The sequence below is a fragment of the Martes martes genome (assembly GCF_963455335.1).
Source record: "Martes martes genome assembly, chromosome: X".
NCBI lineage: Eukaryota > Metazoa > Chordata > Mammalia > Carnivora > Mustelidae > Martes > Martes martes.
The window spans coordinates 13874257-13890551 of NC_137897.1; the positions used below are offsets into that span (position 1 = coordinate 13874257).

Here is a 16295-nt window from a genome sequence, read left to right on the forward strand (position 1 = left end):
GGATGTCTTGACCAGAAAAAGAGAGTAAGCTAAGAAACAGGAAAACAGAGACACAGAAAACAGGAGAGCCAACCCAGGAGACAAGAAGTCTCCAGAAACTCTCCAGGATGCTGGTGAGGGAAGATCCCAGGATAAAGTTGACAACCCGGACATGGAGGAAAACAGGCAAAAGGGGCCGTGAACTTCAGAAACAAGCAGGTTGAGGTCTTGGCAGCACTGTGCCTGCCCTTCTGCTACTGTACCAGTTTTTTTTTTTTTTTTTAACCTTTGAAACAGTTCTAGAATGTGTTCCACTATTGCAAAGATTAAAGAGAAGTCCCAGAATGTCAGGTGTGCAACAGGCCTAGAGGACCATCAACTAGACAGAAGGAAACTCGTGGACGCTAAGTATACAGCTGACAGACTCATGGATATGACTAACCCTGTGGACATTTGCATCATGGGCCACTGGGAAGTAGAGAAAGGGGGCAAACCAAAATGAAAAGATAGAGCAACTTTCAATAAAGTTAATAGTATTACTGATTTTTAAAGTTGACTTTAACTTTAGTGTTAACTTCAGAAAAACCAAAAAATAAAAACTGTAGTACAATCACAGGACACTATAATGCTCAGCTGAGAATAATACTTGCATGTACATGATAATACAAAGAGCTAATACGGACTTAATGACACTTTAATACAACGACATCACTAGGTTATGGGACGCAACGTAGAGTAGCGGTGACTGAGGACAGCTGAATCCTCATCCACATAAGAGAAGGCCACCAGACATGGAATAAGGTCGACGCATCCAAAGACAGCAAGATACACAGATTGTTTTTAGAAAAACAGAGATAGGGGCGCCTGGGTGGCTCAGTGGGTTAAGCCTCTGCCTTCAGCTCGGGTCATGATCTCAGGGTCCTGGGATCGAGTCCCGCATCGGGCTCTCTGCTCAGCGGGGAGCCTGCTTCCCCCTCTCTCTCTGCCTGCCTCTCTGCCTACTTGTGATCTCTCTCTCTGTCAAATAAATAAATAAAATATTTAAAAAAAAAAAAAAGAAAAAGAAAAACAGAGATATGTAAACACCAGGAGAAACAACAAAGAGTTGAAAGCGGTTGCCTCTCTGTAGAAGGACTAGGTCAGTGGGGAGGGGAGGGGAGGGGAGGGATGAGGCAGGAAATGTCTACATTTTATTGTCTTCTAGAATCCTGACTTTTAAATTATGCTCATGCATTACTCTGAGAAGTTACTTTAACAGGCAGAGAAGAGTTCATAACGCACATGGAATTTCCAAACCCTTTGCTTTTGCCATCACGGAAAGTATATCCCGAGTGGAGTGGATGGCACTGAAAACATGGCTGTCTTCTGTCTTCTTACAAAGAGGGGGCAGATAGCACTTCAGGGATGTGCTTTGTAGGAGGTGGTTGATATACTGGTCCAGTTCATCTTCGCTTTCTGTAACTGGACAAGCAAGAGAAAGAGCCAGTGAAAACGAGCTGCAGACATGCTGTCAACGTGTCACCGTGACTGCGTGTAGCGCTGATCCTGTAGGCGGCGCTAACGGGCTTCAATGGGGGGACAACATTCTGATACAAATCCCTGCGCCCCCACTGCTGGAGGCTAAAGACATTTACAAAGACAACGTACATGCTTATAAAGTTATTGTTTGGAAGCCCTTCACCCTAGGAAAAGAAAATACAGGTCAAGATAGATACACATCGTACCAAGATGAACTTGAAAGCATATGAAACCCTGAGGGCCAGCAGCAAACATCTGATCTTTTGTTTCAATCGGTCACGAGGGAGCTAAGCACTATGGAATGCCCAGCCCCAATTCCATGTACTGCGCAAAAGTAAAAACCGGTTACTTCAACCCAAAACCTTGCTCAGTTTGAGAAATATTATATACACAGGATTTCATCCCCATTATCCAACCAAACCTAGATGACTCTACCATTCCTTTGAAAATTCAAGCAATGTGTTTTGTCTTCAGAGTATATTTTGTGAAGAATCCTCATTCCTGAAACCCTTCGTCCCTCTAGGTTTAAAAAAAAGCCCCACTTCTGCAGTGTAGATTTATAAACTGGCATTTTATTCATTTTAATAGACGCGAGTTTCCAAAGCCTCTTTTTGTTATGTTAATTACCAATCATTTTCTGTAGGTGAGTCTCCCGGCAATTTTATCACAATGCCAAGGTTTAAATAAATTCAGTGAACCACCTGCAAAGGCATTCCAAGCCATACCTTGATTATAGGTGTCTTCCAAGTACCCTCCCAAATCTGAATCGGGACTGAAGCTCCCTTCGCTGTCATCATCAAACAACTTCTCATCACAGTCTGGATCCAGGAAGGTCAGATATGTGTAGAAAGACGTGGTAAGAAATTCCGAAAGGCTCCCTAATTTTACTCTGCCAAGGAGACACTAGGTTAGAGATACAGGTGCACGTGGACAAACTTCCACTGTGAATCAGAGAGAGACTTTTCAACAACCAGACGGTGCTTCTGCCAGAATTGATAAATAACGTCACTTTGCAGAGCGCCCCACATAAGTAGTTGGCCAAGAAATTAAAACGAAAATTCAATACCAAGTATAAAGTGGGAGCACAGAACATATTAAAAGCTAAAATGAATCATGCTGATTTCTTCCTCCCAAACCCAACACAAACAGAAATCTATTTTACTGAACCAACCAAAGTTTTACAAAACAAATGGAATAAACCACTTTTAACTAGAACCAAATCAAGCCTTGGGGGGGGGGGTTCTGCCCTAAAACAACTGGACCAGAACAAAACCTACCACGCAATATGGTCACCCAAGCACAGGTATATGAGAGGTCTTTAAGAGGAGAGGCAATCTCAAAGGCAAAGTTCTTTCTAGAAGGAATGCAATGGGGCCATCCCCAGACTGGAGCAGGTTCACAGAGTGGCCTTACTACATTTTCGGGCTGGGAAAAGTTCCACTGAAAACCGCAAGCTGGGTTTGGCAATGTGGGGTCCTGGGTTCGGCAATGTGGGGTCCTGGGTTCAGGAAGCACGAGGGAGGGCCACCCTACAGAAAGCCGCCACTGTGCGCTTCTTAAAATGTTAGCTCTGGGGGCGCCTGGGTGGGTCCGTAGGTTAAGCCTCCGACTTTTGATTTCAGCTCAGGTTGGATAGAGCCCCGGGGCAGGCTCAGAGCTCAGGGCAGAGTCTGCTTATCCTTCTCCCTCTGCTCCTCCCTGCATTCACTCACTCTCTCTCTCTCTCAAATAAATAAAATAAGATAAAATAAAATAAAATAAAAAGATAGCTCCGGAGGCAGAAGACAATAGGATCCTCAGAGCTATCAGCATCAGATGAGGGCTCAGTTGAAAAGGCTGAGGAAAACAGTTTAAGGAGCACAGTGAAGCCTGCGATGCAAATGAATTCACGGTGCATGAGCTTCAGTTCGCGAATGGACTACAGCAAGAAACATGGCCTGAGGGAAGGAAAGAAAAGCCTTTCGGTTAATGAGTAAAATCTTTTCCTTCTAGGTTCTAATGATTCTGTTGCCTTGAGACTGGGGACAGGAGGAGGTGAGGGGCGGTGGAGTGTGCAAAAGATGACAATGGAAAGTTTCTCTCTGAAGGAAGTTGAAAGGACAGGTCAAATGTGGGATGGCAGCAATACACAAAGGCTTCTGATAGCAAGCTAGCCCAGGTGGGTCCAGAGGGAAAGTCTGGCAACGGGAGTGAATTCAGCATTTTAAAGGCCTTCAAACCTAAGGAAAAGTCATAATGAGATTCAGTTTTAATTATCAAGAACGTCATAGGAAAGGCAGCCCACGGAGCCTAGGCATTCCTGCTCCTGTCCACGACTCTTCCGGTCACCTGCCATACTCTGTGAACAGGAGGCCCTCCTGATTTTTGTTAAGCCTTCGTCCAGCTCGTCATGGAGATGAGAGCCTGGTTTCCGTGTTCATACAGAGCTCCTGTACCTCTTACTGTGTGGCCCTTGCTCTCTGAGCCTACAGCCCCTTGTCTGTACAACAGGAACACAGGGGCACCTGGATGGCTCAGTGGGTTAAAGCCTCTGCCTTTGGCTCAGGTCATGATCCGGGAGTCCTGGGATCAAGTCCCGCACCGGGCTCTCCGCTCAGCGGGGAGCCTGCTTCCCCCCCTCCCCCCCGCCCCCGCACCTGCCTCTCTGCCTACTTGTGATCTCTGTCTGCCAAATAAATAAATAAAATCCTAAAAAAAAATTAAAAAACAATAAAATATTATCCTTTTCTCCATTCTATATCTTTTAAGAATAATTTCTAAGGAAAGGCCTTTGCAAACATGGCACAAAACTTAGAAGCAATGAGGATAAGTATCAGTCTAACAACATAAAAATCAGAAACCTATACGGCATGAAATGAAGTCAAAAGACAAGTGATACACTGGAAAAAACATTTGCGGTAATAATATGGAAACAGAGGACTAATTTTCATAATATCAAACAGCTCTTACAACCAGTAAGAACAAATGGAAAAATGGAACAAGACACGGACGAAGTTTACACAAAAAAATGTTTAACTGTCAAACGTGAACAAAATTATAAATAAATGCAAAATATTACAACAGAGAGACTGTATTTTCCCAGTAAGATTGCTAAGATTAAAAACATAAGCATAGGGGCACCTGGGTCGCTCAGTGGGTTAAAGCCTCTGCCTTCAGCTCAGGTCATGATCCCAGGGTCCTGGGATCGAGCCCCGCATCGGGCGCTCTGCTTGGCAGGGAGCCTATTTCCTCCTCTCTCTCTGCCTGCCTCTCTGCCTACTTGTGGTCTCTGTCTGTCAAATAAATAAATAAATCTTAAAAAAAAAAAAAAAAAAGGAATACAGCCCACACGACAAAGTGAAGACTCAATCAGACAGTGCAAACCAACACGGGGCACACCACAAGTGAGCCATTAACTACAGACAGTATCCTTTTGGACAATGATTAGATTTCAGTTCAAGAGTTTATTCTGAAAAGCAGTTAATTATGGGCATATGATATTTTCTCTGGGCCGTGATGCCACACACCAGATGGCAGCTTATCCAAACTGGACGTGAAACATACAAAACTGCAGGCCAAGTGCAGTTATGGTGCTAGCCCTAGAAATGTGGATAGCAAATGTGGATGTGGATGCTGGGGACAGTCTCGCGGACGCTCCCAGGAGAAGCTCAGAATGAGAGCCATTCACGTCTGCTGCAAAACCCCCCAGTAAGCTCTGGGAGCGGAGGTGCCAATCCCAGCACTTAGCAGTACAGGAACTCAACTCTGAAGGGTTAAAAAGGCCAGGGACAAAAAACCATACTGCATGGGTCCACTCAGTTGAGACACCTAGAGACAGAAAACACAAGGGCAGCTGCCAGAGGCTGGGGCAAGAACGGGGGAGCTACTGTATAATGGGGAGAAAGTTTCAGTTTTGCAAGATGAAAAGAGTCCTGAAGATTGGTTGCACAACCGTGTGAGTGTACTTAACACCACTGGACTGTACATTTTAAAACGGCCAAGAGGGTAAATTTTATGTTATGAGCATCTTACCGCCACTTTAAAAAACATTACGGTGGCAGCAGGGTCCCTAGGGCGGGAAGACTTGAGAAGGGCTGACTTCAATGCCCAAACACTTAGCAACTGGCATTCTAGCAGGGACCCGCTGGAAGACTACAGGGCCCAGGAAGGGTCATACCTCACGCGTGGCCAGCTTTACTGTGAGGTTCTCTTAGACCCCTTCTCACATATTCCAGGGGATTTGGAGAGATTGGGGCACAGATGCTATTGAGAAAATCTCTGCCTTGTGACAGTCAGAGCGTACAAGAACGGAATCAGTTTTTCTAGGAGGTGAGCCCCCCGTCACTCGAGGTGCTTACCCATATTACCAGGGAGCATCTGGTACCATGGGCCTGCAAACCAGGGTACGTATCGCTCCACTGAGGACGAGGGGCAATGGTGTAGGCAGGCCCATTCAGGCACCCTGCTCTGAGGGCCACCTAAGGAACTTATAAAGTTCTGTGATTTATTCTTCAGGTGACAGCACACGCAAGTCAATCCAAGGAGTGTCTCCGGAGCACCTACCGGATCTAGGCACTGGGTGTTTTCTGCCAGGCCTTTTAACCAGAAACAGATACAGCATCATCCCACACAAGCGATCCCAGAATGCCCCTGCAGACAGACTCGTACATTCACCTCTCTATGCCCCAGGCCTCCTGGCAGCCATAAAAGCTGCACAAACACCCCCTGAAAGCTGCTTTTGATACGATTCCAGCTCCACATGGGTGAATGCGTAAGATTTAACTTCTTTTTTAGTCTAAAGCTCCGCGCTTCTGCGTTAAGCAACTGATATGAAAAGTGGGAGAAGGGCAGCAAAGGACTTTTAAGAAAGGCCACTGATACTTTATAAAAAAAAAAAAAAATCACAAATTACCTGGCTCCCCCAAAATATCCATCCTCTAGTTTTCTAATTGTAGAAAGAACTGCAGAATGAATGTCTGAGCCATCATTTGCTAAGGGAAAAAGGAAAATAAAAAAAAAGACAAGTGAGTTTACTTAATCTGGGAATACTTTTTGGTTTGGGGGGCATGCGTGGAAATGCCTTCCTCAGTACAATCTAATTAAAATACTTATGGAAGACTCCTGAGCTCAGAAACCAATCTGCTAAGAACCCCCTTCAGTACTTGGCTTTGACTCGTTTTAAACATTTTGGAAGGGGCCCAAATCAACAGTGGAACACGAATCAGGAAGATCAAGTTCAGAGACTTACTGAGCATGGTGTGGGTGATGGGGAAGGTGAGCGTGGGTCTGCCTGTCATTCGCCAGCAGGTGCAGAGGTAGGCCAGCTCGATCCTCAGCATCTCCACGATCATCTCATTGTCCAGGGCCAGGTAGAAGTGATGCTGGTCGGTGAACTGCAAGTCAGATCAGGCCCAGTGAAAGGCTGTCTGTCCTCCATTCCCTCGACACAACCCCGGCTGTCATTCACGGCAATGCTAATCCTTGCATTTTGTTCCCAGAGAAGAGGCTCAATCCTGGCTATCATCCTCCTCCATCATGGCGCTCTCCTTGCCATCGGGCAAAAAATCAATCTATCGCCTGCCCAGGAGCCGCAGCTACATTCGCATGGAAGGGAAAGGTGTGCGGCCAGATCTAGTTACAGCTCCTCAGATGAGGATTTAAGCACCTGGCCCAACACTGCTATCCCTGAAAGGAAATCAATAACTCCTTAAATCCTCCTCATTCTAAGGCTGTTGGGCTCAGAGGATTTCCAAGTGAGGGAAGGGAGGGCGCTGGGAGCAGGTGAGACGTGGAGACTGCGTCTACCCGACTGATGGCCTGGTTAATGTGAACTAAAGGCACTACCGCCCGGTGTTGATGAAAATCAAATCGTTCTCCTAGCCTCTGGACTAGGCCACACTCAGCTCTGCTCCAAAATCTGTTACAATGGGAAGTAACACAAGATTAAAGCGAGCAACATGGGGTACTGATCTGGGACCCCATGGATGACAGTGTGCCTGGGTGGTGGGGGGCCGTGCCCACGGTGACAAAGTCAGCCCATAGCTGATCTTTCTAGCTGGCCAAATGGATGGAAAACATTTGGTTTGGGTTCCATGGGGCTACTTCCCTTTGTAAACAAAAACTCTGGAAAAAAGTTCCATAATTGGTATATTTGGGATGCCACCAAGCGGGCCGGGGCCTGAAAATCAGACAGGCTGTGTGCCACAGTGTTCAGACAGACTAAGCAAAGGTGAGAGACTACGGCTACCCGGGCCATGAAGGTGGCAAGCCAAGGGCCAGGTCACTAGCAAATTTGGAAAGCAGTGTGAACTTCTCTACTCCTCGTGACTGGAGGTGATGGCATGCGAAGTCTGCTTCAAGCCACGCCTAGTGAGCATCCACTGGAAGTAAAGAATTGTACCGGGTAATGGGAATCACCCTACCCACTGCTATTTGAACACACGCACACCCTCCTTCTGCCGCATTCACAGCAGTTCACTGAAAGGGAATTTAATCAGAGAATGTGTGTGGCTTTGCTTCTGGCCTGCTCTGCTCACCTGGGGTGTGAAAGTGAAGATTTGGTTCCTAATCACATATAGCTTAGATGTTCCAAGGACGCCAATGTGCCGATAAGGTCGCCCACTCAATTTCATATTCTTATTCCGTCCTATTTGAAAAATAAAAGAGAAATTAGAGATAGAACCAATACGGTAACATGTAATCCAAGCAACTTTGGCTAAGACCGGGCTTATTTTCATTAACCCACTCTAGGGTTTGGTTTTTCTAATACTGTCGATCCTTCTTTAAAATGGGACAAGGAGGAATTAAAAACAAATTCCACCGCCTTCTCTTCATGCATGTGTAGCCAGCACCCAGTTCAACATCTCTATGGAATAAAACTACTGATAGAACTTTATTACTGTTCACTTCTAATTTCATATTGAGCCTACTAGGTTAGATTTTAGAAAAAGAGAACGCCCCTCCCATTTTAATGGGTCAAGGAGCATTTTCTGAGACCACAGATAAAAATCAGAAATGTTATCAAGACACAAAAGGCTGTTCCAATTGTGAATTTTCAAAGAGGGTGCCTTATTTTTACAACAGATCGGGCGAAGGGCGCAGCCCTGCTGGGGCGACATCTAGAAAGCGAGCGTGAGAACGCGCTGTTGTGCGGCTCCTCTTGACCTCCAAGAGGCCAAACCCCGTGCTTTGGTGTCTTGCCCAGCTCTTCCCAATTTATACCTCTCGGTCCCCCTCAGACCCCAAACCTAGAACCAAGATGCCCCCTCGCCAAAACCACCCAACTGTTTCCCCAGACCTACCAAGCTTGGCATATATGTGACTAAGAATCCGGCCCGGCTGGACCCGGATTGGATGAATGTCAGCAATACTCTGGACGTTTACCCCGTGTTTCCTCAGCAAGTCCTGAATGTGGTTGTTTTCAGCCAGAACAGTAACTGCGAACAAGAGTGTAGCATCTGCATTAGACCGTGGCCTTCGCCTCCTCACATGGAGAACACGTGACCGACCGAGCTTTCCTCTGGCCTGTGCCATACACATCAGGATGCTCTCCACACGCTGGGGGGCTTTGAAAATGACAGCAGTTGTCCTACCGCTCTTCCTGGTTCTCTCCACCGCACCTCACCAGCCCGCAAGACGTGTTTTTATTAAGTGCCCTCAATGCACCAGACAGTCTGATAAGAGACTTCTGGAAACGGTCTTCGACAGGTCCTGAGCCAAATTACCCCATCTCAAATGATCTCTTGCCTCCCCGTAGGTGTGCATTTATTCTAAACTGTCTTGTGTTCTTGTTCCTCGGGATGAGAAGCAGAGACAGCTCTGGCTGGGGAGACGTTGGGAGAAGCCGGAGCTCCTGCTCTCAAGGAACCGAAAAGAGCAATACTGTGGTGTGGGGCCGCAGGGGGAGCGCTGACCGAGGGCGGGGGAGGTCGCTCCCTCCAGAGAGAAGGGAAAGCAGGGCTGCTAGAGGGTGCTGGTGCAGCCTGGCCGGGGCCCGAAGCCCGGCACAGGCTCTTGCTGGTGGGGAAGAGCCGCCTGGGAGCCGGGCCCCGCACCCCAAATGGGCTGCCGTGGGCCCCATCTCCAGTGAGTGCAGCTGGCCAGCTGGCTCTCCAGCAGGCAGGGAACTCACATGCCTGGAATGTGGGGGCCTGGGTGGGGACTCCGAGCCCTGCACCTCCTGTACCAGTTCTGCTTTGAATGTGGGTTTTGGTTTTTTTTTTAAGATTTTATTTATGTATTCAACAGAGAAGGAGAGATCACAAGTGGGCAGAAAAGCCAGGCAGAGGGAGGGGGAAGCAGGCTCCCGGCTGAGCAGAGAGCCCGATGCGGGGCTCGATCCCAGGACCCTGAGATCATGACCCGAGCTGAAGGCAGATACTTTAACCCACTGAGCCACCCAGGTGCCCCTTGAATGTGGTTTTTAAGAGAACAACGGTGCTCTGGCAAAGGGCAGGAGTCCTGGGAAGGGGACTGGTGGAGGGGAGTTCTGGCCACAGAGAGCAGGTGGTGGTGCATTCGGCTGCAGGAGAGCCGCGGGGAAGTGCGGGGGTGGTGGGGTGAGGCTAGACAACAGCTCAGTTACTGTTAGTAGCCCACTGAGCCCCATCGTTGTACCTTGAATGTACAATACACATAAGTGCCACGGAGACCTGCAGGTCACCTCATTTATATAGCACGTGATACTTTTTCAAAGTATTTTCACAGCCATGATCTCATCTGAGCTTCACAACAAGGTCCCGTGGGGAAGCCCATCCCAGCAAATGGGAGCATCAGCCACGTAGGGCTGGGTGGGTGGCTTCCCTTCACATCGGTCTCTTCTGAAGCTTCCGACACCACGCAGAGATTAGTGGTCACTCTCTGGACAAGTGACTCTTCTGGAGAAGTGGTTTGCCCGAGACCTGTGAGCCTCTGATCTGATACAGCTGTATGTGGGTAGGTTCCTGGAACTGCACTTCTCCTTCCCCTGGGCCAGACCTTCTTATATTTCCTCTTCTGCTTCTGTTCTAGTCTATCACGCTGAGAAGACACTAGCTGCCGAAGGCCCACCAACGGGGCCCAGCCTGCGCTTGGAAAAGCGGCCTTGGGATTTACGGGCTCGCTGGGCAGTGCGGGTGGCGGGTAAGCGCCCACTGTGGACGGAGTCGGGCTGGGTCACCCCGCCTGGACATCAGCATGGAGTGTGCGCCTCCCACTGTTGGCTCGGGGTCCCTGAACGAGCTGACTTCGAAGCCTCATGTGTAAGATGGGGATGATCATCCTAATGGTCACACTTTCTATCTGGTCAAGCTGTTTTGCCCACTGGGCGCGCCTCTAAGGACCTGGAGCGCAGGACTGACTGGATAATCCCCGCAGGGCCTCCAGCCACATCCCAGGCAGGTGTAGGGGAACGGGTCCATAGTCACGCAGAGAACTGCCTTGCATTTGTTCAGTAATTGTTATTAACCTACTGAGTGGGTGTGTGTCAATCAACACAGAAGCTAGGAGAATGCTACAGGCCTTGTCCTTAAATGTATGGTGTCGGGGCGCTTGGGTGGCTCCGTCGCTTAAGCATCCAGCTCAGGTCATGATCTCGGGGTAGTGAGATCGAGCCCCATGTCGGGCTCCACGCTGGGCATGGAGCCTGCTTAGGATTCTCTCTCTCTGCCGCTCCCCTCCCCCCTCTATAAAAAAGAAACGTACGGTGTAACTGAGAGGCCATAAAGGCACATACACAATGTGCTCTGGTGCCTCAGTTGCTCTATGAGGCACGTGAGCTCCTCAGGAGTCCTCCCCAGGACAGAAGGGAGAGGGGAAGCGGTGAGCGAGGACCTGCACTGAGGGCTTTCCTTGGGCCCATCGCAGTGCATCTCAAGGCCACCTGGCGGGGGCGCGGGGCAGATGATGAAGATCCAGAGGCACAGAGACGTGCAACGGCCAGGCTGGGCAGACCTGGCTCTGCAGCAGCGTCCAGGCTGGCCTCCCCACTCTCCGGAGGGGCTGCCAGTGGGACAGGAGGGGAGGCAGCTGAAAACAGGGGCCTGCAACTCTGGAGAGCAGTCAGACCTCAAAGGAAGGAATGAGTGCAGCCCCACTCGGGTTTTGAGTTTTAGCCACGGTCACGTTCTACTTTTTAAAGAACTGCAGTGAAAAATGGTGCTCAGTGAATCACTGGTGCCCCAAATGCCATCGAGATTTAGATTTGAGAAAACAGATGCTTTGTAGAAAGTAACATTGTGGTTGGGACGAATACTGTTGCCTTTGGGAACTAGTGGGTTATGGAAGGGATGTCACAGAAGCGATAGAAGCTAAAGCACACATCTGTGCTTCTTAAACAGAACAGGAAACCAGGGAATCTTTCGCATTAAAAATAACATTGGCGGGGCGCCTGGGTGGCTCAGTGGGTTAAAGCCTCTGCCTTCGGCTCAGGTCACGATCCCAGGGTCCTGGGATGGAGCCCCGCATCGGGCTCCCTGCTCAGCGGGGTGTCTGCTTCTCCCTCTCCCACTACCCCTGCTTGGGTTCCCTCTCTCACTGTCTCTGACAAATAAATAAACAAAAATCTTTAAAAAAAATAACATTGGCTTTACACAGTTAAATATGAATAGGAAACGTGCTCACAAACCTTGTACTACAACATCAGGTTTGACGGAAGTGGAAAATCTTCTGTTTAAGGGATCGATTTCCCCAGTGGCAAGGAATCCCTAGGAAAAGAGGAGCATTAGCACTGAAAAACACTTAATGAAATTTCACCTTAAACGCAACTTGGAAAATGAAACATTTGGGGGCTCAAAGTATTCAGTATTTTATTCCTTTATGTTTTTCAGGTCAATTGCTTATCTTCTCTAAAACGCAGTACACCATTTAGGTAGCCACTGATAAACGTATTGTGCCTTTGGCACCCAGCTCTCCGGGGCTAGTCACACAGGCCACCATCTCGTGTGACTGAAAAGAACGACGGTGACTCCTCCCTCCTGAGCCCTTACTCTGTGCCGGGTCCTGTGCTGAGCTCCTATACGTACAAGGTCACATTCAGGCCTCCTGATAGGGAGGCACTACCATTAGCATTTTACAGGTGGGGAAACTGAGGTAATGCACTTAAGCTAGGTGGCAGAAAGGGCTGACTGTCCTGAAACACAAAGCTCCCCTCCCTGCTTGCACGGAGTGCTGTTTCAACATGGATCCCCTCACAGCTTCTATGAATGACCGAAGTCCTCAGCGAGCGCCATCAAGGTGCTCTGGGAGTTCTGAGGAGGACTGGGACCTAATGCTGGGAGTGTAGGAAGGTCTTTCCAAGGAAGAGGAGGCAACAGGAGCAGAGTTGTTTGTTCCTCGTCTCACTGACCCAGAAATCAGAGCTGGAAAGAACAGCAGAAATGACTAAGCCCAGCCTCTTTACAGATGAGGAAACTGAGGCTCCCGAGGTCAGGGAGCTAGTCAGAGGCAGAGTTGGCTTTCCAAGAGATAGACATGGTTTTCCCTACTAATAAAGATAGAAGGAGAGGACAGTACCTACTCCCACGGCAATCACAGCCATGAAACAAGTGGCCCACCTCAGAACCCGTAGCTCCTGAGGGCCACTTCCACTGTGACAGCTTTACTTTACTTTACATTGGGAACCCCAATGGTATGGGACTCACGACTCACCCCCCCAACCCTCCCCACTTCTAGAGTCTGGCAGAACACACAGGACTGGGCCAGCCTCACAGGCTGGAGCTCCCAGCAATTCTCCTGGACTCTTTTGTCCATACCTCTCCCCAGGGGCCCAGAGGAGTAAGCTGGGAAGAGCCTCTGAGGACAGATGAACCCATCCGATAACATCACTGACGCATCCTCCACACCCCCACACACCCCCCCAGCCCCCACTGGGGAGGTGGATTCATTTTCAGTTGGCATAAAACCGTTTGCATTTTAAAAACTTAAGCCAGGGGGCAAGAACATGTTTAACAAGAAGAAATGAGTCAGAGGTCCTAGACCTTCCATGTGAGGGTGTTGTGGGCTGAGGGAACATCTGACCCAAAGTTCAACACAGCCAAACCAGCCACTGCCCCTTCACAGAGACAGCACCGTAGAGTCACTCGGCTGCCCGTGGCCAGGACTGTGCCAGCAGTGGCCGGAAGCAGACTTAGCAGCTTCCACAAACCTGGATCTTTCACGCATGTGCTGAGCCTGACTGGGAAGGTTCTAGTCTCCTGCTGACCATCAGCTCAACCTGGTTCCAGCCACAGACCAGGAATACGGGGGTGGGGGTGGGAGGTGATGGGAGCGCTTGGCACACAGCTGACTCTGAAGTGGTTTAGTGTAAACATGGACGCACAAGCCCAGGCGGCAGGCCTCAGAGCCGACCCACTCCAGATGACCGTAAAGCTATGAGATGCCAACGACATTCACAGCCACCCGGGGCAGAGAGCCCCCGTGCTCTTCTGGGGTCTGCTCTACCTCATATCGGATGGTTTCCAGTCTGTGAAGTCCCCAAGTCCCTTACCTCTGCCAACAGCGAGCTGAGGATGTATAGGGACTGACCCCACAGATGGGGCAGCTTCCCCAGAGGGACTCTGTCCACTGTGTGGGGATTCTTATACTCTTCATCAACCTGGCAAAGAGAGAGAAACCCAAAGTCAGGATGTCAGAGAATAAAAATGTCACTGTCTATTGGGGAGCGTGCTGAGGATTTACAAAAGGCCATCCACCCGAGCCTCCAGGCCAGTTCTGCGCAAGAGCTGCGACAGGGAGGCCACAGCACTAAGGCCTTCGTGTGGGGGCCACATGGCTCAACACAGAAGTGGAACTCAGATCCAGGCCTGACTCCAAGCCAGTGCCCTGCCCACAAGCACACAGATGGCAGAAGGCAGAGACAGGCACGTGAAGCCTGCGTCCTTTGAGCACAGCTCTGAGCAACAAGAAGTTTCACAGCTCGTGCTCACACTTGTCTGTATTATGGGTACAGTGATCTAAAACATAACCCTACAGCCACAGCAGGGCACCGCCGGAAGCTAAGTCAGCCGTCTCTCGTCTTGTCCCCAGGGGCTCGTAAACTCTGTGTGCCTACGCAAGAAAATTACCAGAAGGTGGCACTATTTATTGAGGAAAACACTACTGTATGCTCAGACCCCTAATTTTCCCTAAGGGACTCAATAAGCAGGATCCATTGGGGGCTTCTGACTCATCAAGATAAGCTACAATTGTTTTTTGGATGGATGGTGCTGGCTACACATTGTAAAAGTTAGTCTGCAACTTTCTCTGTTGCAAACTCCATGCTGACCTTTCTTTTTTTTTTTTTTTTTTAAATAAACCCTACCCTCATTGTGGGGCTCAAACTCACAAGCCCGAGATCAAGAGTCACTTGCTCTACTGAGTCAGCCGGGTGGTACAATGTTGGTTGGGGGTAACGTTAGTGACTACTTTTTCACTCCGAAAACCAAAGCAATTGAAGAAATCCTTCTCCAAGAGGGAAAAATCACAACACGAGGGGAGTTGTACTCTGCTTGTGGATTAACCAGCGATATTATTAACAGATTGTTGAAATTTGCTGCAGTGGTTAAACGTTAAGAAGAAGTTAAACTCATAAACTGAACAGAATTAAAACATGTCAGTAATCAAACAATCTAATAGGACAACAGTGTGGCAGGAGGGTCTCTAAAATGTTAGAGTTATCTTGGGACATAAGTCTGGCTATCTTTGTGTAGTAAGAGTAGAGAGAAATAGGTTCTTTTTTCCACAGAATCCTGGATGTTTTGCAGTACACAGGACTGCTTTCACAGTCCGACTGCGTGTTAAGGCTAGGTGAAAGTTAAGTAGTGTTAAGAAAGATTAAAAACCTCGAATGAGAAATAGTTGATGCCAAGCACAGAAGGCAAAGTGTCTGGACTGGAAGACAGCTTGGGGCGCCTGGGTGGCTCAGTGGGTTAAGCCTCTGCCTTCAGCTCAGGTCATGATCCCGGGGTCCTGGGATCGAGCCCCACATCGGGCTCTTTGTTCAGCAGGGGGCCTGCTTCTCCCCTCCTTTCTCTGCCTGCCTCTCTGCCTACTTGTGATCTCTGTCTGTCAAATAAATAAATAAAATCTTTAAAAAAAAAAAAAAAAGACGGCTTGACTCTGGCTTCCCCTGACCCATAGGCCAGCTCCTGCCTCCCTGTGGAGGTGCTGGGGTCTCCTCCCAACCCCCACCCCGTACTCCTTATGCCCTGGCAGGTCCCCTAACACACTGGGCCTTGGCAGCACCACTCCCGTGCCTGCCCTCCACGCCCCAGACCCGCTCCTCCACCCCCACTAGCCTGCAACCTCACAGAGGCACAGCTGGCACTATGACCCCTTGGTGCCCCATACCTAGCTTGCTGCTTTGGAAACTACTTCTGAACAAAAAGTGTTAGCTCTGAAAGAGGGATAAAAATCCCAAAAGGGGGCGCCTGGGTGGCTCAGTGGGTTAAAGCCTCTACTTTCGGCTCAGGTCATGATCCCAGGGTCCTGGGATTGAGCCCCGCATCAGGCTCTCTGCTCAGCAGGGAGCCTGCTTCCCTTCCTCTCTCTCTGCCTGCCTCTCTGCCTACTTGTGATCACTGTCTGTCTAACAAATAAATTAAAAATCTTAAAAAAAAAAAAAAATCCCAAAAGGCCAAGTGTGAACCCACTTTGCTCTAGATACGCAGCGCGTGGTTACCTTGTTAGGCGGGATGGCGTACAGTTCTGGCACCAGGTGGATCCCGTTCTTGCCTCTGATTAATATTCCCTCCAGGGCCTCCCGGTACTCCTGCACCTGGAAAACAGCCCCACCCCCACAGCGGGAGAGAGGCGCCGTCAATACCGCCACCCACCGGGAGTGCATCATAGAAAAACACCTCTCT

General features: G+C 49.1%; 1 protein-coding gene across 2 annotated transcripts in view; it reads right to left on the reverse strand.

Moving 5' to 3' along the window:
- Nucleotides 1-16295, reverse strand: part of PHKA2 (phosphorylase kinase regulatory subunit alpha 2) — a 76079-nt gene that overhangs the window by 17730 nt on the left and 42054 nt on the right. For both annotated transcript variants that reach the window (XM_080794724.1, XM_080794725.1), the window contains exons 11-19: nt 16112-16207; nt 13940-14047; nt 12080-12158; nt 8778-8912; nt 8013-8122; nt 6725-6869; nt 6389-6467; nt 2223-2386; nt 1261-1440 (exon numbers count right to left, since the gene is read on the reverse strand). In XM_080794724.1, the coding sequence (XP_080650850.1) occupies nt 1261-1440; nt 2223-2386; nt 6389-6467; nt 6725-6869; nt 8013-8122; nt 8778-8912; nt 12080-12158; nt 13940-14047; nt 16112-16207 (1096 nt within the window). The remainder of the gene's footprint in view (nt 1-1260; nt 1441-2222; nt 2387-6388; nt 6468-6724; nt 6870-8012; nt 8123-8777; nt 8913-12079; nt 12159-13939; nt 14048-16111; nt 16208-16295) is intronic.